The 27,551-nt window shown below is 47.0% G+C and overlaps 1 protein-coding gene across 17 annotated transcripts in view; it reads right to left on the bottom strand.

Annotated features, from left to right (window-relative positions):
• CLEC16A (C-type lectin domain containing 16A) overlaps positions 1-27,551 on the bottom strand; it is a 238,351-nt gene that overhangs the window by 187,279 nt on the left and 23,521 nt on the right. For 14 of the 17 annotated variants that reach the window (XR_012429259.1, XM_065537629.2, XM_065537627.2 and 11 more), the window contains 6 exons: positions 26,728-26,876; positions 24,493-24,598; positions 22,655-22,778; positions 17,972-18,146; positions 15,970-16,023; positions 12,032-12,145 (listed from right to left, as the gene is read on the bottom strand). Coding sequence is in view for 16 of the 17 variants with exons in the window: in XM_065537629.2 (XP_065393701.1) it covers positions 12,032-12,145; positions 15,970-16,023; positions 17,972-18,146; positions 22,655-22,778; positions 24,493-24,598; positions 26,728-26,876 (722 nt within the window). In the remaining variant the exon portion in view is untranslated. The remainder of the gene's footprint in view (positions 1-12,031; positions 12,146-15,969; positions 16,024-17,971; positions 18,147-22,654; positions 22,779-24,492; positions 24,599-26,727; positions 26,877-27,551) is intronic. The other 3 variants (XM_065537626.2, XM_074027762.1, XM_074027768.1) reach the window with 1 other exon arrangement.

The raw sequence follows: 27,551 nt of genomic DNA, 5'->3' as shown, positions 1-27,551 counted from the left end.
ACTCACCCTCTGAGGATGCTTCCTCAAACGGCTCTGCTAAGCGATTTGAGAAGTAGGAGAAAGGTTTTCCCCTTAAGAAAGGAGGCAGGTCATGTTGACTAACAAAAAAACATGCCCAGGCAGACCTGGCTCCAAGTCTCAGACCCACTTTCTACTAGCCAAGCGACCCTGACCACCGGAGCCTCAGTTCCTCATCTGTAAAACAGAGACAAGAGTAGTTCCATATCACACGCCACCATGGGGGTAGTGTGGGATCCAACAGGCAAAATGCCCGGTGCAAGGGGGCACCAGAGAAATTTTCATTGCCCTTCAACCCCCTGGCAAATAGATCACAAGGATGGAAGACAGGGCAGGGGATGGGCTTTTAAGGAACAATCATGTTCTGTGCTTTAAACTGGACTCCCAAGCTCCTAGCAACTTACTGCTCGCTGGCCTTCTGGTTTGTTAGTGGGCTAGACTCAGCCTCCCCGACATGCTCCTGGGCCCCTGGCTAACCTTCCTCATCTCCAGCCTCAGCAGCCAGGACTGGCAAGGTACGGAGCAAGGTACAAAATCAGGATGGGATTCAGACGCCCGGGGTCCCACCCACCGCAGTTTGAGTCCTGGCTCCAATGCTTCCTACCTTCTCCTCTATGGGTCTCAGTTTCCACAGCCATTAATGGGCATCATATTAGCATCTCCCCAACAGTGCTTCTGAGAGGTGCCAACAGATGGCACACTCTTGTTACTCTTTCCAGGTAATAACAGCCATCCTGAATAGTCAGTGAGCACTTAAAATGTGCCCAGCATGGCTCTGAGCACTTTATACATATAGTCTTGCTTTATCCTACAAATAACCAAATGGGGCAAGGAACTACACAGGTGAGGACCTTGCCCAAGATCACCCACTAGTGAGAGGCAGAGGCAGGATTTGAACTCAGGAAGAATCTAGCTCTGGTGCCTAGGTGCATAACCTTCCTGCCAGGAATGGCTCAAACACCATTCCCTTCCATATACATTTGCTGCACCTCCCAATGCTGGGCCAGCTTCCCGGGAGCACTGATGTTAAGACTACGCCATGCTGATGTCACACTAATCAGAGAAACAGGTAGTTCTTCGCAACAAAAGGGCAGTGGCAGTTTATATATCACTTGACAGGTGGCCCTCTGACCTGACAATTACACGGTTGTCTATAACGTGACTCTTTTCACATTTTTTTTTTTTTTTTGAGATAGGGTCTTACTTTGTCACCCAGGCTGGAGTGCAGTGGTGCGATCTCAGCTCACTGCAACCTCCACCTCCTGGGTTTAAGCGATTCTCCAGCCTCAGCCTCCCACGTAGCTGGGATCACAGACACGTGCATCTTTCCACATTTTTATCTCACATACACAGAGACAAAGTCACAGGGGATCACACCCACTGTAACCAACAGCACTGTAGCACATGGCTTGGCCATTGGCTGAAAAAGGAAGCCATGTGACAGTGCAGCAGAGTGAATCTGTTCTCATCCAGAAGGAGGTGATTGGCAAGCAAGCACCAGTTGGGTGATGTACCCCAGGGTGATGTACAGACACATGCCTTACTCGCCAATCCAGGAGCTGCGTGGAGCTGCAGAACCAAAGCCCAAACACTCATGAAGAATGCACAGCTGCAACATCAGTGAGGCGATTTGACGGCACTACTGAATGTAAAGGGGAAGATGAAAGCTATGGAGTGGGGAACATGCAGAGGTAGCAGGCCACTTCCATTAACAAGGAGAACATGGCATTCTTTTCCATGAATTACCAGTTATCAGGGGTGTTGCAGCTGCAGAGGCATAAAGCAAGGCATCTCTCAGGAATTGGAACAGACTCACAGCACTTACAGGCCTCTCGCAGCCGTGTGCTCAGCACTTGACGCTGGGATAAGGAACAGGTAACATCAAGACGGTGCTGCAATTTCTTCTTGGAAAGCGACCTCTGGCACGTCACTAAGTCTGTAGGGGGCCAGCCTCCTCTCACTTGCATTCTCCATCCCAGGTCATCTTCTCTGTCCCTCTCAATGCCAAGCAGTATGTCTGGCACTGTCTCTGGCATTCAATCAAGAGGGAATGCTTGTGGGATGAATTAATTGCAAGATCCTCACGAGCATTGAACAGGCCTCTTCAATCACACAAAATGAGGCATCTCACACTCCCTTACTAAACAATGACATACCAAGCACTTATTTGGTATTTCTTTGGAAAGAGTATTTTACTATATTTTGAAAAAGATGAACTGTGAAATATTGGTTATTCTGTTACTCGAAACAGCCCAAAATGCCACACTGCCCCGATATCTCATGCTAAACTGGAAAACATAATTGCAAGTGGTGATAAAAAGACATGGAATAGAAACAGTGAGATTTGGGGCTGGTCACCTGCAATCCCAATCACTTAACCTCTGGGAACCTTGGCTTCCTCATGGGGAGCGTGTGACAATACCACCACCTCACTCTTTTTCATTATGAGCATGACATGAGATGTTCAATGAGACAAACAAGTAGGCTTGCCTTCTTTTCTTTCTTTTTTAGACAGAGTCTCACTCTGTTGCCCAGGCTGGAGTGCAGTGGTGCGATCATGGCTCACTGCAACCTCCGCCTCCCAGGCTCAAGAGATCCTCCCACCTCAGCCTCCTGAGTAGTTGGGACCACAGGTATGCACCACCACACCTAGTTAATTTGTGTACTTTTTGTAGAGACGGGGTCTTACCATGTTGTCTAGGTTGGCCTCAAGTGATCCGCCCACTCCAGCCTCCCAAAGTGCTGGGATTACAGGCATGAACCACCAAGCCTGGCCAGGTTCACCTCCTATAAAACGAAAACCGTCCCTCTCTTCTGCCAACCCAGGATGTTTCTTGAATACTGGCCTCTCTCCTGATCCCATATACACCTAACTCCTTCCCACAGAAGTCTCTGACTCACCGTTTTTCATGTTTTGGCCATGTCCCCCCATCCCACCCCTCAACTCTCAGCAGGCCTAGCTCCCTGACCTCAGTTCTCAGTATTAGGCTCCCTCCTGAGGGGGGCTTCCCTCACCACACCTCCCAAAGTTGCTTCTATTTCCTTCTCATATCCAAATCTTAAATCTGTGAGGATGAGCTGGCTTACTGTCTATCCCTCACAAATAGACCATCAGGAAAGGGACAGATGTCTTGTTCATTTATGGCACCTGCCTGCAACTTGTAGGGGCTCAACAATTACTCGCGGCAGGGAGTGCACCAGGGTAAGTATGGCAGCCAGCCTCTGCTTCGCAGACAGAGCACATTCTGCTCATGTCGGAAAATGACCCACCCAGAACTCAAGTGTCACCCAGCACAATATTATTTGAGTGAATAAAGCTGTTTAATGTTATCTTTTTCTCTTTTTTATTTTCATTTTTTAATGGATGCATTACAATTGTACATGGTTATGGGGTACAATTTGATGTTTTAATACATGTGTATGTCATGTAATGATCATATCAGGGTACTTAGCATATCCATCGCCTCATGTATTTATCATTTCTTTGTGGTAAGAACATTCAAAAACCTCTCTTCTAGCATGATCTCACTCATTTGTGGAATCTAAACAAAGTTGATCTTCTAGAACTAGAGAGGAGAACAGTGGTTACAGGAGACCAGGCAGGGAGGCGATGCAGGGATGCGGATGGGGAAGATGGGGAGAGGTTGGTCAACAGGTACAAAGTTCCAATTACACAGGAGGAGTGAGATCTCGTGTTCTATCGCACAGAAGGGTGACTGTGGTTAATAGTAAGGTATTGTATTTTTTATTTGCCCATGAAGCTGACAAATCTGTTCCTGTGCTTACCTGGAGGCTACCAGGAAGCTGTCCTGGGGCCAGGTTATAAGCAACCCAGCAAGTGGTCAGCAGGCAATCAATTTCAAGCCAGCCAGGATCTGCTACTCAACTGGCCTCAAAACTCTCTAGGGAAACTCCCACTCACTAATCACCTCCAGGGATGAGAGCTGCACTGCCCTCAGGCATGAAACGAATGACTCACACCACCATCCCACTGTTGTGAACCGTGCTGGAATGCCCAGAAAGGGCAGGGGACTCTGAGAAGTAAGCAAAATGCCCCCTTCTTGCTCATGTGCAGCCCCCAGGCTCCCATCGGGCAAAGCATTCCATAGCAAAACCAGTTTCAAGGACTCTGACACTGCCTAAGACTGGATGTCCACTGCTCATTAGAGATATGTGTTTGATTCCCGTACTGAGACTTCTTACATCAAGACAATCAACGTTGACTGCAGGAACCACGCTAAACATGGGGACACAAAGACGAAGAGGTTCCAGTCTTCTTCCACAGCAACTCCTGAGTCCTCCAATGGCACACAGGTGCCATGTGCCTCGGACGCTTGTTCTCTCCCAACCTCATCTCCTACTTCCCATCCCCTTGCCACACTGCCCTTTGCTCTTCCTCCAACACACTAGGCACCACCTCACCACAGGACCTTTGAACTGGCTGGTTTTTTTTTTTTTTGAGGCGGAGTCTTGCTCTGTTGCCCAGGCTGGAGTGCAGTGGTGCGATCTCGGCTCACTGCAAGCTCCGCCTCCCAGTTTCGTGCTGTTCTTTATGACCAAAATGCTCTTCCTCCAGATATCAACATGACTCACTCTCTTGCTTCCTTTGAGTCTGTGCTCCCACCTCACCTTCCCAACGAGGCCAACCCCAGTCACCCTACTGAGAACGGTAACATCCCAGTCTCTGAGCACTGCCCAGGTCCATCCTCTGCTTCACTACTGTTTTCCCAGGGCTTCTCACATCTAATGTGCCCCGATGCCTGCTATTCGCTTTATTGCTCCTCTGTCTCTCTGCATGAGACCCAAGCTCCTGGAGGTCAAGGTTTTTGCTTTGTTCACTGGGTATATATCTCCAGGGCCTAGAACAGTGCCTGGCACACAGCAGATACCCAATAATTATCTGTTGAATATCTGAATAAATAATACTGACCTGGCTTCAGGTAACTCAAAGTCAGGTTAAAAATCTCAAATGTCCAAAGATGCTAGCTCAGTCATGAAAACTAACAATGCCACAGGGGACAGAGGCTAGAAGTGGTGCATACCTCATTTGTCTGTCCCCACCCTCAATTTTCTGATTTTAATTGAAACCCAGAAAAAGCCACCAATGGCCTGACGCAACCAGAAAAGGTCCCCATTCCACATGGAGCTGCCTCTGGCCTTGTGGCTGCCCCAAGCCCATTCTGCGTCACACTGCAGGACAGATATAGAAAAGCCAGCTAGGGTCTGAGTCACAAGGCTTCTTCCCCATCTGCCTCCTGCCCCTATCCCTGCCCACTATGCCCACTCCATTGTTACCAGTTGGCTTCTACAGGACGTAGCAATGAAGGCCCCTGCCCCTTCCCCGGCTAGTTGGCCTGAAGTCAAAACTCCTGGTCTTTGGTCACAGCCACCTGCAGCCCTGACTGAAGTCTGCTCCCTTTTCAAGTACTAAGGGACACTCTGAGATCCTCCTCAGTTGTCCAGCCCACCTTCTGCCCCAGGAAACACGGAGAGGCAACTGTTTCTCAGACAACGATACGCTCCTTAGTACTGGACCTCATGTTGCAATCTGGATTTTGATCCTATCAAATCCTTTTAAATGTGAACCAGAGCTGCCACATTCAATACTTTGGTGGGCAAGAATGGCATCTTGGAGCTGTAACTGCATTGAGGGATTAGGGGATAGACCTTAATGGCAAAGCCAAAAGGGAGAATATACACCAAGCTCTAATTCCCTTGTGGGAATGTTTGCGATGGGTCAATTAAGGCCCTTAATTTATAGAAGTCTATTTTTACCCTTTGATATTCACAGTCAACCTTCTCCCAGAAGCCTATCAGCATTTTCAGGAAGAAGAATGTGTGTGCCTTGGAACCAGCACTGATCATCTGGGAGATCATAAGTACAGTCAGGGTCATTAAAAGACTCAGGAACTCTAATCCTGGCGGGAAGAGGTGCTATCCGGCCTGATGTATTCAGCACTTAGGAGACTCGGCTAACGTCAGATACAAGTTTGAGTTGTAAAGAAAGCCCTGCAGGGTGGGTGCAGTGGCTCATGCCTGTAATCCCAGCACTTTGGGAGGCTGAGGCGGGCGGATCATGAGGTCAGGTGATCAAGACCATCCTGGCTAACACGGTGAAACCCCGTCTCTACTAAAAAATACAAAAAATTGGCCGAGCGTGGTGGCAGGCACCTGTAGTCCCAGCTACTCGGAAGCCTGAAGCAGGAGAACGGCGTGAGCCCCGGAAGCGGAGCTTGCAGTGAGCTAAGATCACGCCACTGCACTCCAGCCTGGGCGACAGCGAGACTCCGTCTCAAAAAAAAAAGAAAAAGAAGAAAGCCCTGCAGCAGCTTTCTTAGGGAGCTAAGTCAATGATTAATGCTCTGAATCTGCAAACACACAACCCAGAGAAGCAAGGCTGCTACTTTCCTAGGCAATGGCTCCACACACCATATCCTGGTACAGTATCCGGCTGGGCAGAGAGTACTGCTACTAGAAGTGACAGGTATCCAGAGAATCATCTTGAAACCATCCTAACTGCTAAACTGCTATCTACAGATAGACTGTCAATGTCCTTATTTGGGGGTAAGCAAGCCTATTCTGCCCCAGAATCCTTAAACCCTGACTTCACAACCAGCCAACCATATGAACCCACATTAGCAGTTAAGTATTTATACTTTCCAGCTGGGTGTGATGGCTCACGTCTGTAATCCCAGCACTTTATGAGGCCGAGGTGGGTTAACTGCTTGAGCCCAGGAGTTCAAGACCAGCCTGGGTAACATGGCGAAACTCCGTCTCCACAAAAAAAAAAAAAAAAAGCAAAAGTTATCTGGGCATGGTGGCAAGTGCCTGTAGTCCCAGCTACTCAGGAAGCTGAGATGGGTGGATCATTTGACCTGGGGAGGCTGAGGCTGCAGTGAGCTGGGACCATACCACTACTCTCCAGCCTGGGCGACGCAGCGAGACTCTGGCCCCCCCAAAAAACAACAGTATTTGCACTTTCCAGAAATTAAATCTGGGTCTGGCCGAACGGAGAGCACAGTATACACACAGAGGGCTTCACCTACCACCACTCAATGGCAATGGCTAACATTGGTGCTGTTTCATCATCACTGTTATTACTGACACTTCTCCCTCTGTGCCTTGGTATCTGCTCAAAAGCCACCTCCCTGAGGGGCGCACGGTGTGTGTTTCCACATTCATCAGTCCAGAGACAGCTCGTAAGCCCAGGGAAGGAGGTTCCAGGTAGGAAGTGGAAGGTCACCGTGCAGCCTCAGGAACTAAGGTCACTATAATGATAACATCTAATATTTATGCACTTGCTGTGTACATAAAAAGGCTTTGGAGTAAGCACTGTACACAGCATTTAATTCTCATCATAAACCCACGTTTGCTATTCTCACTGGCGAGGTAAGAAATTGAGGCCCGGGAACACCTAGTAAAATCAGGGGCCAGGACTTGAGGAGCCCAGGGAAACTGGTTATAGCACCCACTCCACAAGGCTGCCTCTGGAGGTGGAACATGGAACAGCACCAAAAGCAGCCCACTCCAAACCCAGCCACTGAGGCAAAGAGAAGGCAGCATTCAAGGGGCAGGCTAGGAAGTGATTTCTGCTCTGAGAGTCATTATGAGAATGTCACGAGAGCCCTTGTGACTCTGCTACCACTGCACCCACTGAGTCATTCATTCCTGCACCGAACACCTCCTGGGCATCTCTGGCAAGCCCCAGGATGGCACAGGTGGCACAGGCATCTCCGAGACATGGTCCCTGTTCTCGTGGGAGGAGGGAAGTCCAGGGAGGGCAGGGGTCAGGTCGTTCCGGTGCACCACCACATCCCTCATCTCTCAGCACAAGTACACAACAGATGGCTGCTGAAGGAACGGATGAACAGATGAATAAATGAATGAATGCAAAAATGCAGGAAACTATTCCACAGAAACCCAAGAGGAAAAAAAAGTCCTTTAAAAAAAGTACCTACAAGTAATGATGCATATCCCAAATTCTAATCTATATGTTCATTCTGCAAAAACAACGAGATGCTAGCAGTTTCAGAATTAGTGTTCTCCTACTCGGTTTCCCCACACAAGAAACACTATCTGCTCTGCATTCGAATTATAGCAAGAATTAGCCCTTAGCAGGAACCATATGATTTTAATGCACAGACGAATTTCAATTAGACATTCATCTAACCATGCTGATTGTTTTCCATTTAACCCTAAATTACAGTCCTTTCAAATAACTGTGATCTCCCCTCTGCTTCTCTCTCTTCAATTTTGGTTTGGTTTTGTGAAAGGTCTGCTGGTAAAAATGAGGCAATACCAGTAACTTATCTACAAATTACGGGAAGGAGAAAGTAGGTTAAAAAAGACCAAGAAACTTAAAACAAGTATGATCAAACCACATCCGAGTTGGGCAGGAAACAATAGGAGACTGTTCTCGCTCATAGGGAAGGAAGGTAAATCGTACCAGGACTATTGTCAAACAAGTCACAGAAGGAATTCAGCCTGTGCTCTTCCCAAACCTGAACAATAGTCATCAGATTACAACCAACTTCAACTTCACACTGAGAGAAAGGTAGTAACTGGAAGCAGAAAGCTGACACGTGGGCTGGCAATTCCCTCCACACTACAGAGTCTCATTTTCAGTTCAGGTGTCCACCACAACCAGCACTTATGTCCCAAATGCAGTTTGTGTGTCTCTCACAAGGGAGGTGAGACCTTCATCCCAAGAAGAGGCCATAACGGGAGAGAGAACAGATCTCCTAAAAACTTCCCCTGACAATGGTTCAACTACGGCCAGTGTCCTAAACTGAGAGGTTGCCAGTAACCTGCAATTTGCTTTTGCTCAAACGTAAATCCTATGTATCACTGTCAACATCCTGCTTGTGAAGGTGTACTCGAGTTTGGCAAGATGTTACCACTGGGGGAAACTGGGGAAGATCTCTCTGTATTATTTGTTACAACTGCATGCAAATCTATAATTATGACAAGAAAAAATTTCAATTAAAAAAAAAAACTGCATAAAAGCAGGGTGCAGTGGCTCACACCCGTAATCCCAGCACATTCGGAGGTAAAGGCGGGTAGATCACTTGAGGCCAGGAGTTCGAGACCAGCCTGGCCAACATGGTAAAACCTCGTCTCTACTAAAAATACAAAAAAAATTAGCCAGGTGTCGTGGTGCATGCCTGTAGCCCCAGCTACTCGGGAGGCTGAGGCACCAGAATCACTTGAACCTGGGAGGCAGAGGTTGCAGTGAGCCGCGGTCATGCCATTATACTCCAGCCTGGGCGACAGAGCCAGACTCTGTCTCAAATAAATAAATAAATAAATAAATAAATAAAAATAAACAATGCTGCAAACCCGAGAGCCCAGCAATCTCTGATTTCGTCTTAGAACACCAAGTCTAGCTTCAGCACTGCAGAGGGTATCTTACAGTAAGACAATTTGAGATGAAGCCACAGCAGCCATCTTCAGGTCTGGAAATCACGCAACCAAAAAAAAAAAAGGCCCAATACCTTAACATCAGTGTAGTCCCAGTTAGCAGTGGACAGATTTCACAGTAAACACGCCTCATCTGATGGGAGCAGGCTCTGTGAAGCTTCCTGTAGAAACGTGCATTGATGGGGACCAGATCTTCTGACTGTTGGAGAATATTCCAAAAATCTGGACTTTTCTTCCTAAATTTTAATGTTGGCAATTCATGAAATTTTCTTTTAAACACTGCACAGACCAAACCAAATGGGTCTAGTGGCCAGTTTGCAACCCGTCAGGCACTTGATGGGCACTTTATATATATACATATATATATATTTTTTTTTTTTTTTTGAGACGGAGTCTTGCTCTGTTGCTCAGGCTGGAGTTTAGTGGCACGATCTCGGCTCACTGCAAGCTCCGCCTCCCAGGTTCACGCCATTCTTCTGCCTCAGCCTCCCGAGTAGCTGGGACTACAGGCGCTCGCCACTACGCCCAGCCAATTTTTTTTTTTGTATTTTTAGTAGAGATGGGGTTTCACCATGCCTGCTCTTGATCTCCTGACCTCGCAATCCACCTGCCTCGGCCTCCCAAAATGCTGCGATTACAGGCGTGAGCCACCGCGCCCGTTGGGCACTTAACATTTTGCCCCCATCTCCATCAGCTCTCCAGAGCAGGGCTAGTGCTGCCTGTTTTCTAAATGGAGTGAAAGAACCTGCCCAAGGCCAGGTGGCTGGCGGGGCATGGGGCACCTCTAACCAGAGGCCCTGCTGGTTCTGCTGACTCAGCTTTCCATGACTTACATTCATTTAGCAAACGCTACTTTAAGATAGTTGCAGAGAAATATCTAGGGCCCCATAAACTCTGAGTCAGCTATACATTTGCCAGATCGTGTGTTGTCATGAGATGGACTACTAGGAAAGTCTTTAACACATCACCCCTGTCACCTCTAGGCCAAATCCTCTCACCAAACACTTCTTCCCTTTAGAGCACTTGTAACAGTTGAGACAGTGAGTTATTTGCATATCTGATCCATGTTCATCTCTCTACTGTACTGTAAAGCTCGAATGTGGCACAGACTATTTATGACATTGTGTATCCCCAGAACTAGCATGACACTTGGCCCAAAGAAAGAGCTTCATCAACACTGCTGAATGAATTATGAAAGGGATAGGCCAGACAGGGGCCATGAAAAGGCCCCATTCAATTCAGCTGAACTAATGCCACCACCACTAACAAGGACAGAGGTTCTGGGAAGCTTTTCAGAGGCGCTAATGCTCCCCTGAATAACAAAATGACCTGGCCAGACCATCATACACCAAAACAGCGAAAGGGAAGGGGCCTCTTGTAATTGTACTCCATGTAGTGCTGGCCTTTCATCCACAGGGTCACATTTCACCCATTCATGCAGGTGGGGCAGCAAATCTATTACCCCAGGGCGAGCCGGCCCTTTTACCAGCCTGGCCATTGCCTGAGCACCTGGCTGCAGAGAGGAAACCTGTATGAAACAGCCCTTGTATAAAACATAACGTGCTCATCTCACTTACCCACTCTAAGCTCCTTATGGCAAGGATCTCACCTGTCACTGAATCAGCTGCAGCCTGGGCTCAGCATAAGTGAGATGAGCATTTGTGCAGCCTAGGCTGCAGCTGATTCAGTGACAGGTGAGATCCCTGCCATAAGGAGCTTAGAGTGGGTAAGACCTTTGAAAAGAGGGAACCAGGTGCATCAGGAACCAGGCTATGGGTATGGTAGAGGCACAGGTTCAAAGGCACAAATGTTGGACATGCTGGGGGAAAAGCAAGTCAGACCAGAAATAAGGCAGCTGGAGCTCAGGACATGTGAGCAGGATGTGAGGGATGACAGCAGAGATATACAAAGGACAAGATGGGAAAGCTTCAAAAGAAGTCACAACACTGGCCATCAGGTGTTTTCCCTCAGTAGTGTACCAAATGGAACTCCAAGACTCCTGCAGACCACAAACATGCTACTTAGTCCAAAGCTGGACGATCATTTAAAACCAGAGATTACACATAACAATGCAGATTTCCTGCTTCTTTAGAAACATGAAAAAAAAACTAGTAATCCTACATCCATATTTCTGCAGAACAGCAGCAGCCTGGGGTGGAACAGGAGCTGCTCGCCAAGGTGGCATATACTCTCCAATTTGCCACACCCCTCACCACTCTCTACTGCCTTCACCTGGGGCCTAAGTCATTCATGGATGTTCATCGCCCAGCTTCTGTAGACATTAGTTCCTCTGATAAGGCATTTTCTGTGTCCCGATAACAGTGTCTCACAGATATGCAACCTAAGGCCCAGACTGGTACAATTCCATGTTTAAGAACACACAATGAATCAAATCCAGGTGGTACCTGACCCTAGCTTCTCTGGGGTATGCAATCAAGACTCTGATTAGGTTCATTGTATCCTGGACCAGCTTATGCATCATCACTGCTATATACTCAGAACGTTAGTTTCTGATTTTAGAGAAACACATGGATTAGCAAAATGAGCAATGGTTTCTTATTAAGGTCAAACAATCCCAAAGCTAATAACTTACAGAACTTCTCTGAACATCCTGTTCAGTCTTAGCGTACATCTCAGACAGATCACCATTCAGAATGACTTCAGCTAACGAGTTCACCAGCGGTGCATGATGTATAATTAAGAAGACCTGATGGAAAAAAGAAACGGGATTTGCATGAAAGTGTGCGGTACTTTCAACCTCTTGCTTCCGGGATCAGAAGCGACCAGGCTGGGCCACCTAAGTCCTGTATTAAGCAGCAATTCCTACGATGTAAAATCTGAAGAATGAGGCACAGGAAGGACTGAGTTCTACTCTCGTAAGGTCAGCCTCTCCTTCAGACTGTTGCCTATTTGGCTGGCTGCTCTTCCTCGGAAGGAAGTGCATTAATGCGAGACTATCCCTCATGGCTGGGTGAAGCCAAATCCGGCTGAAGTGGAGCAATGCGGGAAAGAACAGCCAAACCAGCACACTCCTTCCTTTCCATGGGCATTTTAGTGTCAAATTTGATTATGAGAAGACTAGGAGGCACTGTCCCAATACTTTAGTGATACAAGAAGAAGGGGCAGCCGGAGAGTTTTGTTCCAATCAAGGACTTGGCAGAGGATTGGCTACACAGAGATTCCATCACGGGAAGGAGCTCTGACCCTGTGGTGGGTTTTAGCACACGGGGATTCCACAGCATCGTCAGTAGGTATGCGAACTCCGGGGCTGAAAACCACACGAGACAGAGGCAGACCCAGCCGGGCCAGGATGTAAAACCAGAGGGCTGGCTCTGGGCTAAGCTGGCCCTGCTCCCACACCTGTTGCCCAATGTTCAGAGGACCAGCTTTAAGAATCAGGGTATTCAAAACTGTCTTGCAAAGCTGGCCTAGACACGCCTGCTATTTTGTTTTAAAATGTAAAGGCAAAAGGGTGTAGCACAGGGTGTGGCTTATCTACCATTTGTATACAAAAGCATGTGCATGTTTGTATTTGCTTATTTACACATGCATAGGCCAAGGTTTCTCAATCTTGGCACTGCTGACACTTTGGGCTGTCACTGAGTGTTGAGGGAGGCTGTTCCAGACACTGCAGGCTGCTTAGCAGCATCCCTGACCTCTACCCACTAGATGCCAGTAGCACCCCAGCCTCAGTCATGACAACCGAATGCGTCTCCCCAGACATTGCCAGGTACCCCCTGAGGGGCGAAATTACCCCTAGTTGAGAACCCCTGACAGATGTCTGTTAGGACATACAAGAACCCTGTAACCCTAATTGTCTCTGGAGATAGAAGTCAGGAGCCTGAACAAAACTAGAAAAGAAACCCGGTTTTTACCTGTTTGAACTTTTTAACTTTAAAAAACATTTTTTAAAAAAATTATTTTTTAAAAAGTGGGCCGGGCGCGGTGGCTCAAGCCTGTAATCCCAGCACTTTGGGAGGCACAGGCGGGCGGATCACGAGGTCAGGAGATCGAGACCATCCTGGCTAACCCAGTGAAACCCCGTCTCTACTAAAAATACAAAAAATTAGCCGGGCGTGGTGGCGGGCGCCTGTAGTCCCAGCTACTCGGGAGGCTGAGGCAGGAGAATGGCGAAAACCCGGGAGGCGGAGCTTGCAGTGAGCGGAGATCGCGCCACTGCACTCCAGCCTGGGTGACAAAGCGAGACTCCGTCTCAAAAAAATAAATAAATAAATAAATAAATAAATAAAATAAAAAATAAAAAGTGAAAGCAAAAATCAACACAGGCTGCCTCTGGGGAGTGAGGTCGGGTGCCCACGGTATAGACTGAGAAAGGGACTTTTTCCATGCCATGTTTTGTACTGTTTGAACAAGGGGAATATATTAATCCAACGAATACATAGAATTCAAATTAGATAAAAGGTACAGGCAGAATGGCCATGTGGCACCTCCCTATAAAAAATGGCCGATAAAAATCTTTTTTTAAAATACTGGGAACCTTTTCTAATACAGAGACCGCATAGTATGATTCAATGAGTTAACCCATGTCCAGGGTTTGGCAGGCCCTCAAATGTTACCAATGATGATTCTTCTCACCTTATGGCCAAATTCCTGCCACACATCACGCTACCAGCAATACAAAACACCGATCACTGTGGCCATTCATTCTCAGGTATGTTACGTACCTTGTACGAATGCGGCCTTAACTGATCATTTATTCCTTGTTCTTTTCAGTCCACAAGCATTCAGTGAGCACCTACAAAGGATCCCCTGAACAAAGCAAACAATTCCTGCCTGTGGACACGCACAGTGCTCATCTTCCTGGCTCTGAACCCGAAAAAGAGGGAGGGCGAGTAACTGCAGAGTACATGGAAGCACGTGCAGGCCAGACTCAAAAAGCCGGGCCCAGCTGCCCACACCACACTCTGTTAGCAGTTTAGTTCTAGGAGGACAGCATCACCTGTCACACCAAATTAATGTCATCCACGAAAATTTTCATGGTTTTCTAGCTATGCTTGTAAAATAATTTGCAAGTATGCAATGATTTTATATTGAGGTAGGGGCTTTAAGGACACAGGATTTATACCTGATTTGGGTTTTCCACACATTTAGGTCATATTTCCATTAAGCTAAATGAAAATGCAGGGGGAAACAGGGCTCTAGGTTGTTTATCTTTAAAAGGGATCTATTACTCAAGTTTGAGGAATACCGAATTACAAGCTATGCTTTCTGTGAGATATTGAAAAAAGTAATTGGGTGCATGGGCTCCTGGTTCTTTACAAAGCAAACCGGCGAGGGAGGAGTCTCAGAGAAAAGGCGTAACTGTCTCCACTGATGTTCCCACCGTGGGTGGCTGGTGGCCATGCTCTCTGGAGGAGACCCTGCCCGGGCAATGCTCCAATAGCTGAAGGGTCCTGGGGATGCTTTCCATGTGATTCCTGGGGCTGAGAACTGGCTTGCTAGGGTCCTGCTGGACTCCCAGAATCCCAAGCAGGAGATGCCAGCAGACTTGGAAAGAGGCAGCAGAAAAAAGCTGCCAGGAGAGGCTGGGGTTTGCGCTCAGCGCCGTCGTACAGAGCAGCATTCAGACAAAGTTGGCCCCGCGCAGAGCCCTAAGCAAACAGAGCCCCAGAATAGGACTTCGGGCTGTGAGTGATAGTCAGGACATGTCCGGATCGGCCTACCTGCTGGGGAGGAGGTGGCCTCTGAACATCTCCTCCTGGGCCAAAAAGAAAAAGCCCCGCCCCAAATTCAAAACAGCTGGGGATCAAGTTAGACGGACAGTTCCTCATCAAAGCAAATACCTGTGCCATTGCAAAAGCGGAAACAGAGTTCTGGGTAAATGCTGGACTACTTGATAGTCTAATGAGATGCCCTGAGAGTCTGGACTGCTTGTAATAAAAATATTTTTAAAGTTATGTAACTGGGTCGCCATGGAGTTTTTCCCTTCTTGTAAATATTACATAATTACACGAAGGAAACACACTTGTTTAAGGAGGGGAGGGAGACAAATTGGCTCAAGACACAAATCTGAGAGCTAAGGCTGCTACGAGATCCCTTCCACGAGGTAATCTGGGAACTAGAATCGCGATAAAGCCCTTTAAAAATAGCCTCATTTCAGGAAGTTTGTTACACCAAGGTTGCTATGTGTATGCACGCTGTGGGTTCTGCAATGTGGGGCTTCATTCAAAGCTGCATGAGTAAAAGCGCTGCAGCCCACATTTCCAGGGTATTTCAAGCACTCAGTTGTTTTGGAAACCTCAGTCTTCATGGTAAAAAAATCAACGACACAAGTCAGGTTTGGTTTATTTTTCATTTATCTTTGGATTTCCATCTCCTACCATGAAAAAGATACACACTACCTCTATTTAGTGCCTGGAAAACAGAAAGCCCCTTTGTTTTGCTGTTATTTTACTTTAGGATGGGGGACACAGAGAAGATGGGTGATAAGGCCTGGGGATTTTCTGCAAGGCAGTGGCACACCAAGGGACCCCAAATGTAGTGGGGACATTGGTGAATGATCAAGCATACCTGTGACAGAAGATAAAGAGACACCGGCAGGCTAATTTTCGGCCGTTCTCCTCCCTAGTGGGGGGTGGCAGGAAAGAGAGAGATCAGGTCACACAAGGGAGCAGCACAAAATACACAAAGCCAAAAGCCTTCTGTGTGAACAAGGGCATCCTGTCCCACTGACTTCCTCCATGGCCCTAGGGCTGTCCTTTCCGGGTGCTACTCAAAAGTCCACTCTGCAAAATCCCACTCAATACTGTTTGTAAGGCCACTATTTTTCCACCTGAGAAACCTTTCATCATTAGTCACAGATGAGAGGCTGACCCCCGAGAACTTGCTCCTTAAGTTACCAAGCACGTTCATTTCCACCAGCTGGGGCACTGGATGACCCGGCAGGAGAGGCCTCCTGGAAGCCTGTTCTTGGGAAGTTATTTTCAAAGCATGGGGGAGGAGGTTTAGGGCACTGTGGCCTTGGAAAAGCCCCTCGTTTATACTGAATTTCAAGATGCTCCATTTCACACCCACCCTGTGAGAGAAGAATCGTTAGGCCCTCATTTTGCAGCTGAAGAAATGGGCTCAGGTTACTTGCTTTAGGTCACAGAGTTAGGAAAGGGAAGAGGCAGAATTTGAACCCAGGTCTGAAAACTCCAATTCTCATACTTTGTCTGTGCCTCCTAGAGCCGCCTCTGGTAAAGCTAAGGAGCTTAATTCACTTTTACAGTCTTCTCTCACACACCCTCTGTCTCTGTCTCAGGAAATAAGAGGAAAGGAAAGGAAAACCAGCATGCTTTGAAAGGAAAGGAATCTCCCTCAGGCTTAAACCTCAGTCCTGGCCAGGCGCGGTGGCTCATGCCTATAATCCCAGCACTTTGGGAGGCCGAGGCAGGCATATCACCTGAGATCAGGAGTTCGAGACCAGCCTGGCCAACATGGTGAAACCCCGTTTCTACTAAAAATACATTTTCTTTTATTTACTCATCTGTAGTGAGAATCCTGAAAACTCCAGGCTCTGTCCTGCCTCCTGCTCTGTCCTGAGGCTCTGTCCTGCCTCCTGCTGAGGCCCCTTTACCTCCAGAGGAACTGCACAGAGGCCTCCCCTCCAGAAGCGGCATTCCTCACGGAGGGGGCCACGAGAACCAGCAGCACAGAATCAGAATCACCTGAGGGATAGGTGAGACATGCAGATTCCTGGCCCCACCCCAGAGCAACAGAACCAGAATCTCTGAGACTGGGAGAGAAACTGAGGCCCTGCATGTTACCAGCCGTCATCCCCACAGGCCTCTGGGGCCTGCTAACAGTGGACAGTCACCACCCTGGGACCCTTCCCTGAGTGTGCTCCATGCCTTCCCTCCGTGCTGCGCAAGTTCTGTCGCTGTCTGCATCTTCTCCAAATCAGTGGGTTCTGGCAACTACCAGGAAAAGTTACCGGGGAGGAGAACACCTCAGGGAAGGACACACAGCAACCAAAACCCTACATTTGTACATGTTTCCTGTTTCCTCCTGAGGTCGCTAATCTTTTCTTATTCACTTTTATAATCTTCTCTCACACACACTCTGTCTCTGTCTCAGGATATAAGAGTAGAGGAAAGGAAAGCCAGCATGCTTTGAAAGGAATCTCCCTTGGGCTCAAAACCTCAGTCCTGGCTGTAATTCTAAGCCCAAGCAGGTGTATCACCTGAGGTCAGGAGTTCGAGACCAGCTTGACCAACATGGTGAAATGCCATCTCTTCTAAAAAGTACAAAATTAGTCAGGCATGGTGGTATGCGCCTATAATCCTAGCTACTCGGGAGGCTAAGGCAGGAGAACTACTTGAATTCAGGAGGCGGACGTTGCAGTGAGCCGAGATCGCACCACTGCACTCCAGCCTGTGTAAAAGAGCAAAACTCTGTCAAAAACAACAACAACCACAACCACTTCAGTCCTGGTTTGCAATGCTCAGCCCCATTCCAGGGGACTAGAGACTGTTCTTCCCCACTTCTGAAGATGGGCTTCAGCCAGCGGGAGCCATGGGGCCGGACCCACCTTGTCCTGGTTCTCCAGTGAGTACACGTAGAGGGGCAGGAAGAGCCTGTTGAGCAGGTGGTCCGTGAGCACGTCATTGAGGAACTCACAGTTGATGATCAGGATGTCATTCAGATAGTGCAGGTGGTCTAGGTGCTCTGCCACCAGATCACTCAGTTTCCCCCGATTCCGGTGCCTGCCATGAGAAATGACCACCTCAGCCTGGAGGCCAACACTAGGAGCCTTTGAGCCTAACATCAATGGCCTGAGACTTAGGTCACTGGGGGTTCATCCATATAACCAATATCTGAGTTAGTCTCAAGAGACACTTATCCTGGCCACCGCTGGGGAGATACACAAGGGAAAATGGGCAGGTTTACTGCAATCAATTTCAGGGGACTGCTGGGGTCCCCCAGAATGAGGTAAACAAAGCAAAATGCTGCTAAGTTCTTCCAGCAAGCCACTGCATAAGCACAGCTACTAGCCACTGTGGCAAGATCCCCTGGCTCCCCAGATAAGCAGCATTAATGGAGCAATAAATCCACTGTAATTAAAATGCTCCGGAAGAGTTCTAAAGAGAAAAGCAGGCCTCCACAGCCGTGGCCACCCCGGTGGCCCTGAAGACATGCAGACAAAGAGCAAAGACACGACACCCCTCCCCCAGGCCCCTGCCCTGGAGGTCTCCGTCTCCCTGCAGTTAGCAACAGCGTGCTGGGGGTGGGGGGGTCAAGGGGTAATGTCTCTTGGGTGGAGTCAGTCTCACACTCCAGAAACAGCTGGTGGGGATGCTTTCACCGCCCCCAAAGCAGTATGCAGCAAATCCTAGCTAGCCATTTGGTTTGTATTATTATTACCCAACTGATAGATGGTCATTTTTGACAACAGCGAATTAAAATACAAAAGCAAATAGAATTCAAAGTCTCAAACCCACTACTAACAGATATTCACTATTAACATTTTGGGACTTATAACCCTAATGTCTGTTTTTTCTACATTTTTACCTCTCCTAGTAGTAGTCACATCTAAAATACAGATGTCACATTTCTATCCATCTAACTGTATATACTTGAAAAAAAAAAAAAAGGTAAAACAAGATCAATTCTGCTTCTTTTACATAATTCTGGATAATTATTCCTTTTATTATTATTTTTTGAGACAGGGTCCTGTTCTGTCACCCAGGCTGGAGTGCTGTGGCATGAGCACAGCTCATTACAGCCTCAACCCTAAGGTTCAAGGGATCCTCCCACCTCAGCCTCTAAAGTAGCTCAGATTACAGGCACTTGCCACTATGCCCGACTATTTTTAAAATTTTTTTGTAGAGGGTAGAGGGGTCTCCCCATGTTGCCCAGGCTGGTCTCAAACTCCTGGACTCAAGTGATCCTTCTGCCTCGGCCTCCCAAAGTGGTAGGATTACAGGTGTGAGCCACTATGCTCAGCCAATTATTTCTTATACTTCAACAAGATATTTCAGCTGGGTAAAGACTGGGATCACACCTGTAATCCCAGCACTTTGGGAGGCCAAGGCAGGCAGATTGCTTTAGGTCATGAGTTTGACACCAACCTCGCCAACATGGTGAAACCCCCTCTGTACTAAAAATACAAGAAAAAAAAAAATTAGCCAGGTGTGGTGGCACGCACCTGTAGTCCCAGCTATTCAGGAGGCTGAGGCAAGAGAATCACTTGAATCTGGGAGGTGGGTTACAGTGAGCCAAGACTGCACTATTGCACTCCACCCTCGGTGACAGAGCAAGACTCCATCTCAAAAAAGAAAAGAAAAAAAAATATTTGCTAAATATTTATAGCAAATATATGTTGTAAAGCCTAATAGTATATGAATGTCTACGAACCCATCGTGCGCCTGAGGCCTAGAACATTTATGCACAATGTTTTGTACTTTTCTCCCACTTAAGAAGATACTTTGGAACATTTTCTCTAATGGTATATTTAAAATACCTCACTTTTTAATACTTTGGTTTAAAAAAAATCAAAGTAATACATGTAGCTAGGTTTAAAACTCAAATAGCATTGATAAGTTGATAACGAAAAAGAGCAGCTCCTGGCCCAGGCTCGCATCCTCCATTATTTGTTTTTCTCTTTGAGACAGTGTATTGCTCTGTCGCCTAGGCTGGAGTACAGTGGTGCAATCTCAGCTCACTGCAACCTCCGCCTCCTAGGTTCGAGCAATTCTTGTGCCTTGGCCTCCCTAGTAGCTGGGATTACAGGGGTGCACTACTATGTCTGACTAATTTTTGTATTTTTAGTAGAGATGGGGCCAGGCTGGTCTCCAATTCCTGGCCTCAAGTGATCTGCCCACCTCAGCCTCCCAAAGTGCTGGGATTACAGGTGTGAGCCACCACACCCAGCCCTCCTCCACTTCTCCCCACTGTCCAGAGGCAGTTACTTGTTTCTACAGCTACTTCCTCCCATATTTCTAGAAAGTCTGCATGGACTTCTATTTTGCAATTGAGCCATTTTAGGTATTATCTATTGACCTCCTGTTATGACAGAACTCTTCTGTTTTCTCTGCCCCTTTCCCCGAAGTAGTCATCAGTAATTGGGGTTGATGTCATAACATTCGCCGTGGAGCCAAATAGAGGACTATGATTTCATTTCCTTGCTTGTACAACTTTGCTCTTTCTGTAGTTAAGTGTCTCATTATGTCTTGCATCCACGACTGTTTAAATCCATAAGGCTTCTGGCTTTCCCAATTGCTCCGCTGGGTCTGCCATTACCCATTCTTGCTTCTTCCCCCATATCAGATCTCATATTCTATCTGCCTAGCTCCCGTCCCCCAGGACACTTCTCATCGGATCCCTTTAGCATCCTGACCCCATTTAGATGCACCTCTCACCAGGCCTGGGCAAAGCTGTCACCCTGGAGCAGTGGTTCTCAAGTGAGGGTGATTTTGCCTTAAAGGGGACATTTGGCAATGTCTGGGGACATTTTTGGTTAGTGCGACTAGGGAGGGGTGTTACTGGCATCTAGCAGGTAGAGAGGTCAGCGATGTTCGTAAAAAGCCCACAATGCACAGGACAGCCCCCACAACAATGGTACCCAGTTTAAGAGGTAAATAGAGCCAAGGGAAAGAAATCCTGCTCTGGAACTTCTAATCATCCCTCTGAGGACAAAAGCATCATCCTAATCTCTTTTTTAAAAGAGATTTATCGAAGTATAATTCACGTGCCATAACATTCAATTATTTAAAGTAGACAATGTCATGGTTTTTGGTAGATTCACAGAGTTGCCCAACCATGATCGCAGTCGATTTTAGAACACTGCTATCCCCCTGTGAAAAAAGCCCCTTACGGCCAGGCGCGGTGGCTCACGCCTGTAATCCCAGCACTTCTGGGAGGCCAAGATGGGCGGATCATGAGGTCAGAAGTTCAAGACCAGCCTGGCCGATATGGTAAAACCCCGTCTGTACTAAAAATACAAAAATTAGACGGGTGTGGTGGCGCACGCCTGTAATCCCAGCTACTTCAGAGGCTAAGGCAGGAGAATCACCTGAAACCAGGAGGTGGAGGTGCAGTGAGCCGAGACTGCACCACTGCACTCCAGCCTGGGTGACAGAGCAAGACTCTGACTCAAAAAAAAAAAAAAAAGCAAGCAGCCCCTTACTTGGCTGGATATGTGTCTCACACCTGTAATCCTAGCACTTTGGGAGGCCAAGACAGGAGGATTGCTTGGGCCCAGGAATGCAAGATCAGCCTGAGCAACATGGCGAAACCCCATCTCTACTAAAAATCAAGAAAATTAGCTGAGCTTGGTGGCCTAGGCCTCGTGGTCTTAGCTACCTGGGAGGCTGAGGCAGGAGGACTGCTTAAACCTAGGAGGTCAAGGCTGCAGTGAGCCATGATCACCCCATTGCTCTCCAGCCTGGGTGACAGAGCAATACTGTGTCTCAAAAAAGAAAAAAAAGCCCAATACTCATTAGCAGTTGCTTCCTAAGTCCCCACACAACATCCTAGCCACCAATCTACTTTCCGCCCCTATAGATTCACCTATTTTGGGCATTTCACTAAGAATAATGCTTTTGAGGTTCATCTACGCCATACCAAGTGTCAGCACTTCATTCCTTTTTTTTTTTTTTTTTTTTTGAGACTGAGTCTTGCTCTTTTGCCAGGCTGGAGTGCAGTGGCAGGATCTCCTCCCGGGTTCAAGCAATTCTCCTGCCTCAGCCTCCCAAGTAGCTGGGACTACGGGCGTGCGCCACTACACCCAGCTAATTTTTGTATTTTTAATAGAGACGGTGTTTCACCGTGTTGGCCAGGACGGTCTCGATCTCTTGACTTCGTGATCCACCCGTCTCGGCCTCCCAAAGTGCTGAGATTACAGGTATGAGCCACTGCACCTGGCCCGCTCTATTCCTTTTTATCGCCAAACACTATTCCATCGTACAGATAGACTACATTATGTTAATGCATTCATCAGCTGACAGAGCCCCGTGACCTTCTCACCAGCTGTCTAGCAGCCCCATCTATGGCTGTAATGAATTGATTTACCCCGCCTGCTCTGGGAGGCCTCTGAGTTGTTTCCAGCGTTTCATTATTACAAATAGGTGAGCAGGACCTTTTAGAGTACGGAAGTACAGGCTACACAGAGGTAGGGGAGTGCTGTTAATGTGTTTGTTTTTTCTTGATGAAAACAGAATTCTCCCGTAACCACCCTGTCTGTCTACTGAGTGGCCCTGGGGGTGTCACTTACTCCTCATCTGTCTGCACGCAGTCATCAAGTTCGATCACGTGGCTCCCAATGAACCAGACCAAATTGGAGAAGTAAGGAACAGCAGTTTTATCTCGGATGTAGTGCAGCATGGCCTGGTTATCCACTGAGAAAATTCACAGAAGAAAAAAAAGTCAAGCTACCAAAAATAACTTGGGGAAGATTTAAAAAAAAAACAAAAACAAAGCAAAACCCAAAAACCACAATGAAAAAGCCCTCTGCTATAATCTGAAATTGTCTGTCTTTCCTGGAAATACTTAAAAATGTTTATCTTATTCATAAAACTATAGTCATCAAGGCAGTTCTTATGATATTTTACACTTAAATTAGCTGGGCTAAACATTATTAGTGCATGGGAGAGCCTACTTATCAGTAGCAGATTGAGCTAGACTACACTGAGAATTACATCATTCTCAAGCAAGGTTCCTGTATTTATACATAAGGATAAATTAAGAAAGCGGAAAACCAGAGGTTAATAACTTACATGACACTGGAATAAGGAACACAGGAATCGTCATTGAAGGAAAGGCAAAAAACAGACAACAGTTAACAGGATTAGGACCTGGGAAGGTGAGAGAGCTGCTCAGGGGGAGAGAGGCTAGGGCGGGAGGCATCTGCACAGAGAGATAAGGTTAGAAGGGGACAGCAGAAAACAGAGCAGGAGGCAGCAGAACCAACTGTGGCTTGGACCAGGGTCACACACTTAGAAACCTGCCAGGTTGGCTGGTGGCCAGAGGTCCAGCATGTGACCTGGGAGCATGGGCCTTGACCCCAAAGGGGCAGCTGCTTCTGTGCCAGCTGACCCCCTACCCCTGCAGGACTGTGGGCTTCAACTACCAAATCTGAATCTTCAAGGTGCAAATCCAGATTATCATGGAAGACCTCTCAATTTTTAAATACTGGCAACTACATATTTTTTCAAAAACTAAGCCAATTAAAACACGTCTGATGGTTGGATATGGCCCACAGGCCCTCAGTTTGCGACCCTGAATGGGTCCAGCTGGGCTCCTAGAAAGGTTCTTAAATTTAATGTAAGCCCAGTGCCAGGCTGAAGTGAGTCCCTGAGGTGCCCCCACCCTCATTAGGGAGTAATAACATTTTGACTCATGAAAGTCAAAGCCCTTTCATCCCTGAGAAAATAGTCCCATCTCTACTGTGGTGACTCCAGGGAAAATAACCCAGGCATTAGGCAGAGAACTTCCAAGCATTGCCTTGGAAGGGCAATTCCAGTTCAGGAAACCTGTGGCCAGGCGGACTTCGTGTCAGTGCAGCAGAGAGTGGGGGAATAGCTTTTTCCCTGGGGCAATGTTTTGGGCATTAAGAACATCTTGAGGGAAAGGAGGAATTTGTTAGTGCTGGGCTTTGCAGCCTGTTGGGAATACAACATTGCCCCCTGCTGTTCACAATGTGACATGCTTTTAAATATTACTTAAAAGTCAAATTACCCCTTAGCTGTATTAAAGTATATTTCAGAAGCCAAGACACAAAAATTTAAATGACACATTAAAAAGACAATTTTGCTTTCTCAAATTCTAAAACATAGTCAAAACATAGTCACTCTGAATCCCACACGTGCCTCTCAGGACATCCTACTTCCATGTAGCAGCATGAGCAAGACTTCCACATGCCTGGAGAAGGCAAGGATTTCCATGAGCGGCCAGCTAAATGCTAGGGGATTCCAAGTTTTTCATGAGAGAAGCTGGCACTGCTCATCATCATTGCGCTCCCTCGTGACAATCAGAGAGCCATACGCACACACACGGGAGCGCTTGCTGCCAAGTCAGAAATCAGCCGAGACACAAGCCCACGAGGACACTTACCTTTATAAACGTTCAAAGTTATGGTTCTTACAGCAATTCTAACCATGCTTTCAGGGTGGTTGAAAAACTTGATGGCTTCTGTGTACAGGGCAAAGTCATTGGTGTGCTAAAACAAAAGAAATAAGGAAAACAAATTACAAGCCCATAAGCCAGGCCTGGCCTCACCCCAACTCTCTGAATTCCATCAGAAACTTCAGAAAAAGCCAAAAAAAAAAAAAAATTGCCAATGTGAACAGTTAAGTCAGTGGTTCATTCCCAATGGGGAATGTGGAAAGGGATGGGAAGGCAAAGCCACAGAAGAAACAGAAAAACGTCCAAGTCCGTGTGGTGGTGCACACCCATAGTACCAGCTACTTGGGAGGCTGAAGTGGGAGGCTGGCTTGAGCTCAGGAGTTGGAGGCTGCAGTGAGCTGTGATCATGCCACTGCACTCCAGGTTGGGCAACAGAACAAGACCCTATCTCAGAAAAAAAAAGAAAAAAAGAAAAAAAAAGAAAAAAGAGCAGTAGTAGTGGTAGTAGTAGTAATCACTGATTCATTGGCTGGGAGTGGTGGCTCATGCCCAGAATCCCAGCACTTTGGGAGACCACGGAGGGAGGATCACTTGAGGTCAGGAGGTTCAGACCAGCCTGGGCAATGTGACAAGACCTCATCTCTATTTTAAAATTATAATTTAAAAAAAAAAAAAAAAAAAAAGAGTCCAAATAATGTCACAACTGGGTTCATTACCTGTTCTATCACTTCTTTTTTTTTTTTTTTTGAGATGGAGTCTCGCTCTGTTGCCCAGGCTGGAGTGCAGTGGCATGATCTCAGCTCACTGCAAGCTCCGCCTCCCGGGTTCACGCCATTCTCCTGCCTCAGCCTCCCGAGTAGCTGGGACTGCAGGCGCCCGCCACCACACCCGGCTAATATTTTGTATTTTTAGTAGAGATGGGGTTTCACCGTGTTAGCCAGGATGGTCTCGATCTCCTGACCTCGTGATCCACCCGCCTCGGCCTCCCAAAGTGCTGGGATTACAGGCGTGAACCAACGCGCCTGGCCTTGTTCTACCACTTCTAACCTGTGCAATGTAGTATTTCTAAACCTCTGTTTCTACATCTATAAAATGGGGATAATAACATCTACTTTATGGTTTCCAGGACTAAATGAGATCATTTCTGGTCCCATGCTTACCCCAGCACCTGACACCTAAGAAGTACTCAGTGGGATGCAGGGAAACATGACGGGAAGGCTGGTGGGAGCCTTCTGGGAAAATTTTCTTTGGAAGTTAGAAAGGGACACAAGAAGGGAAGTGATCTCATCAGGCATTTTGGCAGCGGCAGCCACCCTGTGACCATGACGGGTTGCACTTGAGGATGGATGCCAACCATATAGCCAGCAGAGCAGCAAGATGGGAGAGCCTGGGTCCTCGCTGATATGGTTGAAGCACAGGATGAACCAGCCCCAGCATGGCCAGTGCCTGGACCTTTCAGTATGGGAGATACATTGACCCTATTGTTCAAACTCCTTTTAGGTGTCAGGACAGGAGCAACTTATTTAAGTTGTTCATTTTAATAATTCTCCCAAAGAATGTCAGGGACGTTATCTTATCAAGAATAGCAACGTCTATGATTGTAGGGAGCTACGTACATACTAGGCACTTTGAAGACATCATCTCATTTAATTCAACCCCTAATAACCCTACAAGATATATATTCTTATCCTCATTTCTCAGATGAGGAAACTGAGGTTCAGAAAGGGACTGGGACTTCCTGAAGGTGACACAGCAGGGAAGTGACAAAGCCAGTCCTGACTGCAGTTCCTTTTTTTCCCACAGGGCAACACTTCCCCAAGACAACATTTGGGCATGTCTCCTCTCTGCCAAGTATAAAGCTCTCAGAACAAACGGAATTTTACTTTAAAAATGGAAAGGCTGGCCAGGTGCTGTGGCTCACGCCTGTAATCCTAACACTTTGGGAGGCCAAGGTAGGAGGATCGCTTGTGCCCCGGAGTTCAAGACCAACCTGGGAAACATAATAAGACCCTGTCTCTACAAAGAATTAAATTTTTTTAATAGAAAGGTAACTTATTTAATTAAAAAAAATTTTTTAAGCATGCCAAAGTCAAAAGTGTTGCCGTGAAAATCCTAATAAGCATATAAGAGCTTTGTAAACAGACACGAGATCATCCAGATCTAAGGCACTGCCATAACTAGTTTAGCTTTATACCCACATGTGCCCCTCTGGCAATTACTTACCTCATTATAAAAGAAATGGACAGTGTGGTTGTTGAGTTTTAATGAAAGCGTTTTCAGGAACGATATATAATAGGCCATAATCTCCTCATCAGAAAAGTCAAATTTATGAACGATGATAGAATTTACATAGTTATTTGACAGCAAATAATCTAAAGGGGAAAAACAAACAAACAAACAAAACAGGTTAACTCTCGCTGGGGAAAAGATAAGCCAGGTAACAAGCAGATGATCACATTAATGTACTTGAATTAGGTAAGCCTCTGGGTTGCTGGGATTAAACACGCTAACTGGGAAGAGCTTAACTTTTAACCAGCAAAAAGATCATCTTTGATGCACAGTCACCAGGAAGTTCAAAGGCATCACCGGAGAACAGCCCTTCCCCGCCCTCCCACACCAAATAAATTTAAAAAACACTCCAACATTTTCTTTTCATTGATGGCAAAGTTCAACAAAGAGCTCGGAGTAGGGGGAGATTAGCTGGTGTGTGGGCATTTTCACAAACCACCCATGGATGAGGGTAAAAAGCTGCCCACTTCTGCCATCACAAATCACATTAACTCTGAATGCCACAACAGGCCACACTAGGGTTTTTTTCCTCCTTATATAGCAACATGATTTCATAAAGGTCACTTTCTGCTGAATCCCTACTATAAGCCGGCCACTGGGCTGAGTGCTTTACATGACCATCAACCATCACATGATCCTCCTCATTCTTCCCATTTTGCAGATGAGCAAAAACATCTCAGAGACGTTAACTTACCCGTGCACAGAGACAGTCACAGAGAAGGGATTCAAACTTAGGTCTGATGTCAGAGTTTGTCATG

The sequence above is a fragment of the Macaca fascicularis genome, chromosome 20 (genome assembly GCF_037993035.2).
Source record: "Macaca fascicularis isolate 582-1 chromosome 20, T2T-MFA8v1.1".
In the NCBI taxonomy this organism is placed as follows: domain Eukaryota; kingdom Metazoa; phylum Chordata; class Mammalia; order Primates; family Cercopithecidae; genus Macaca; species Macaca fascicularis.
This window is presented reverse-complemented; position numbering and strand designations above follow the sequence as displayed.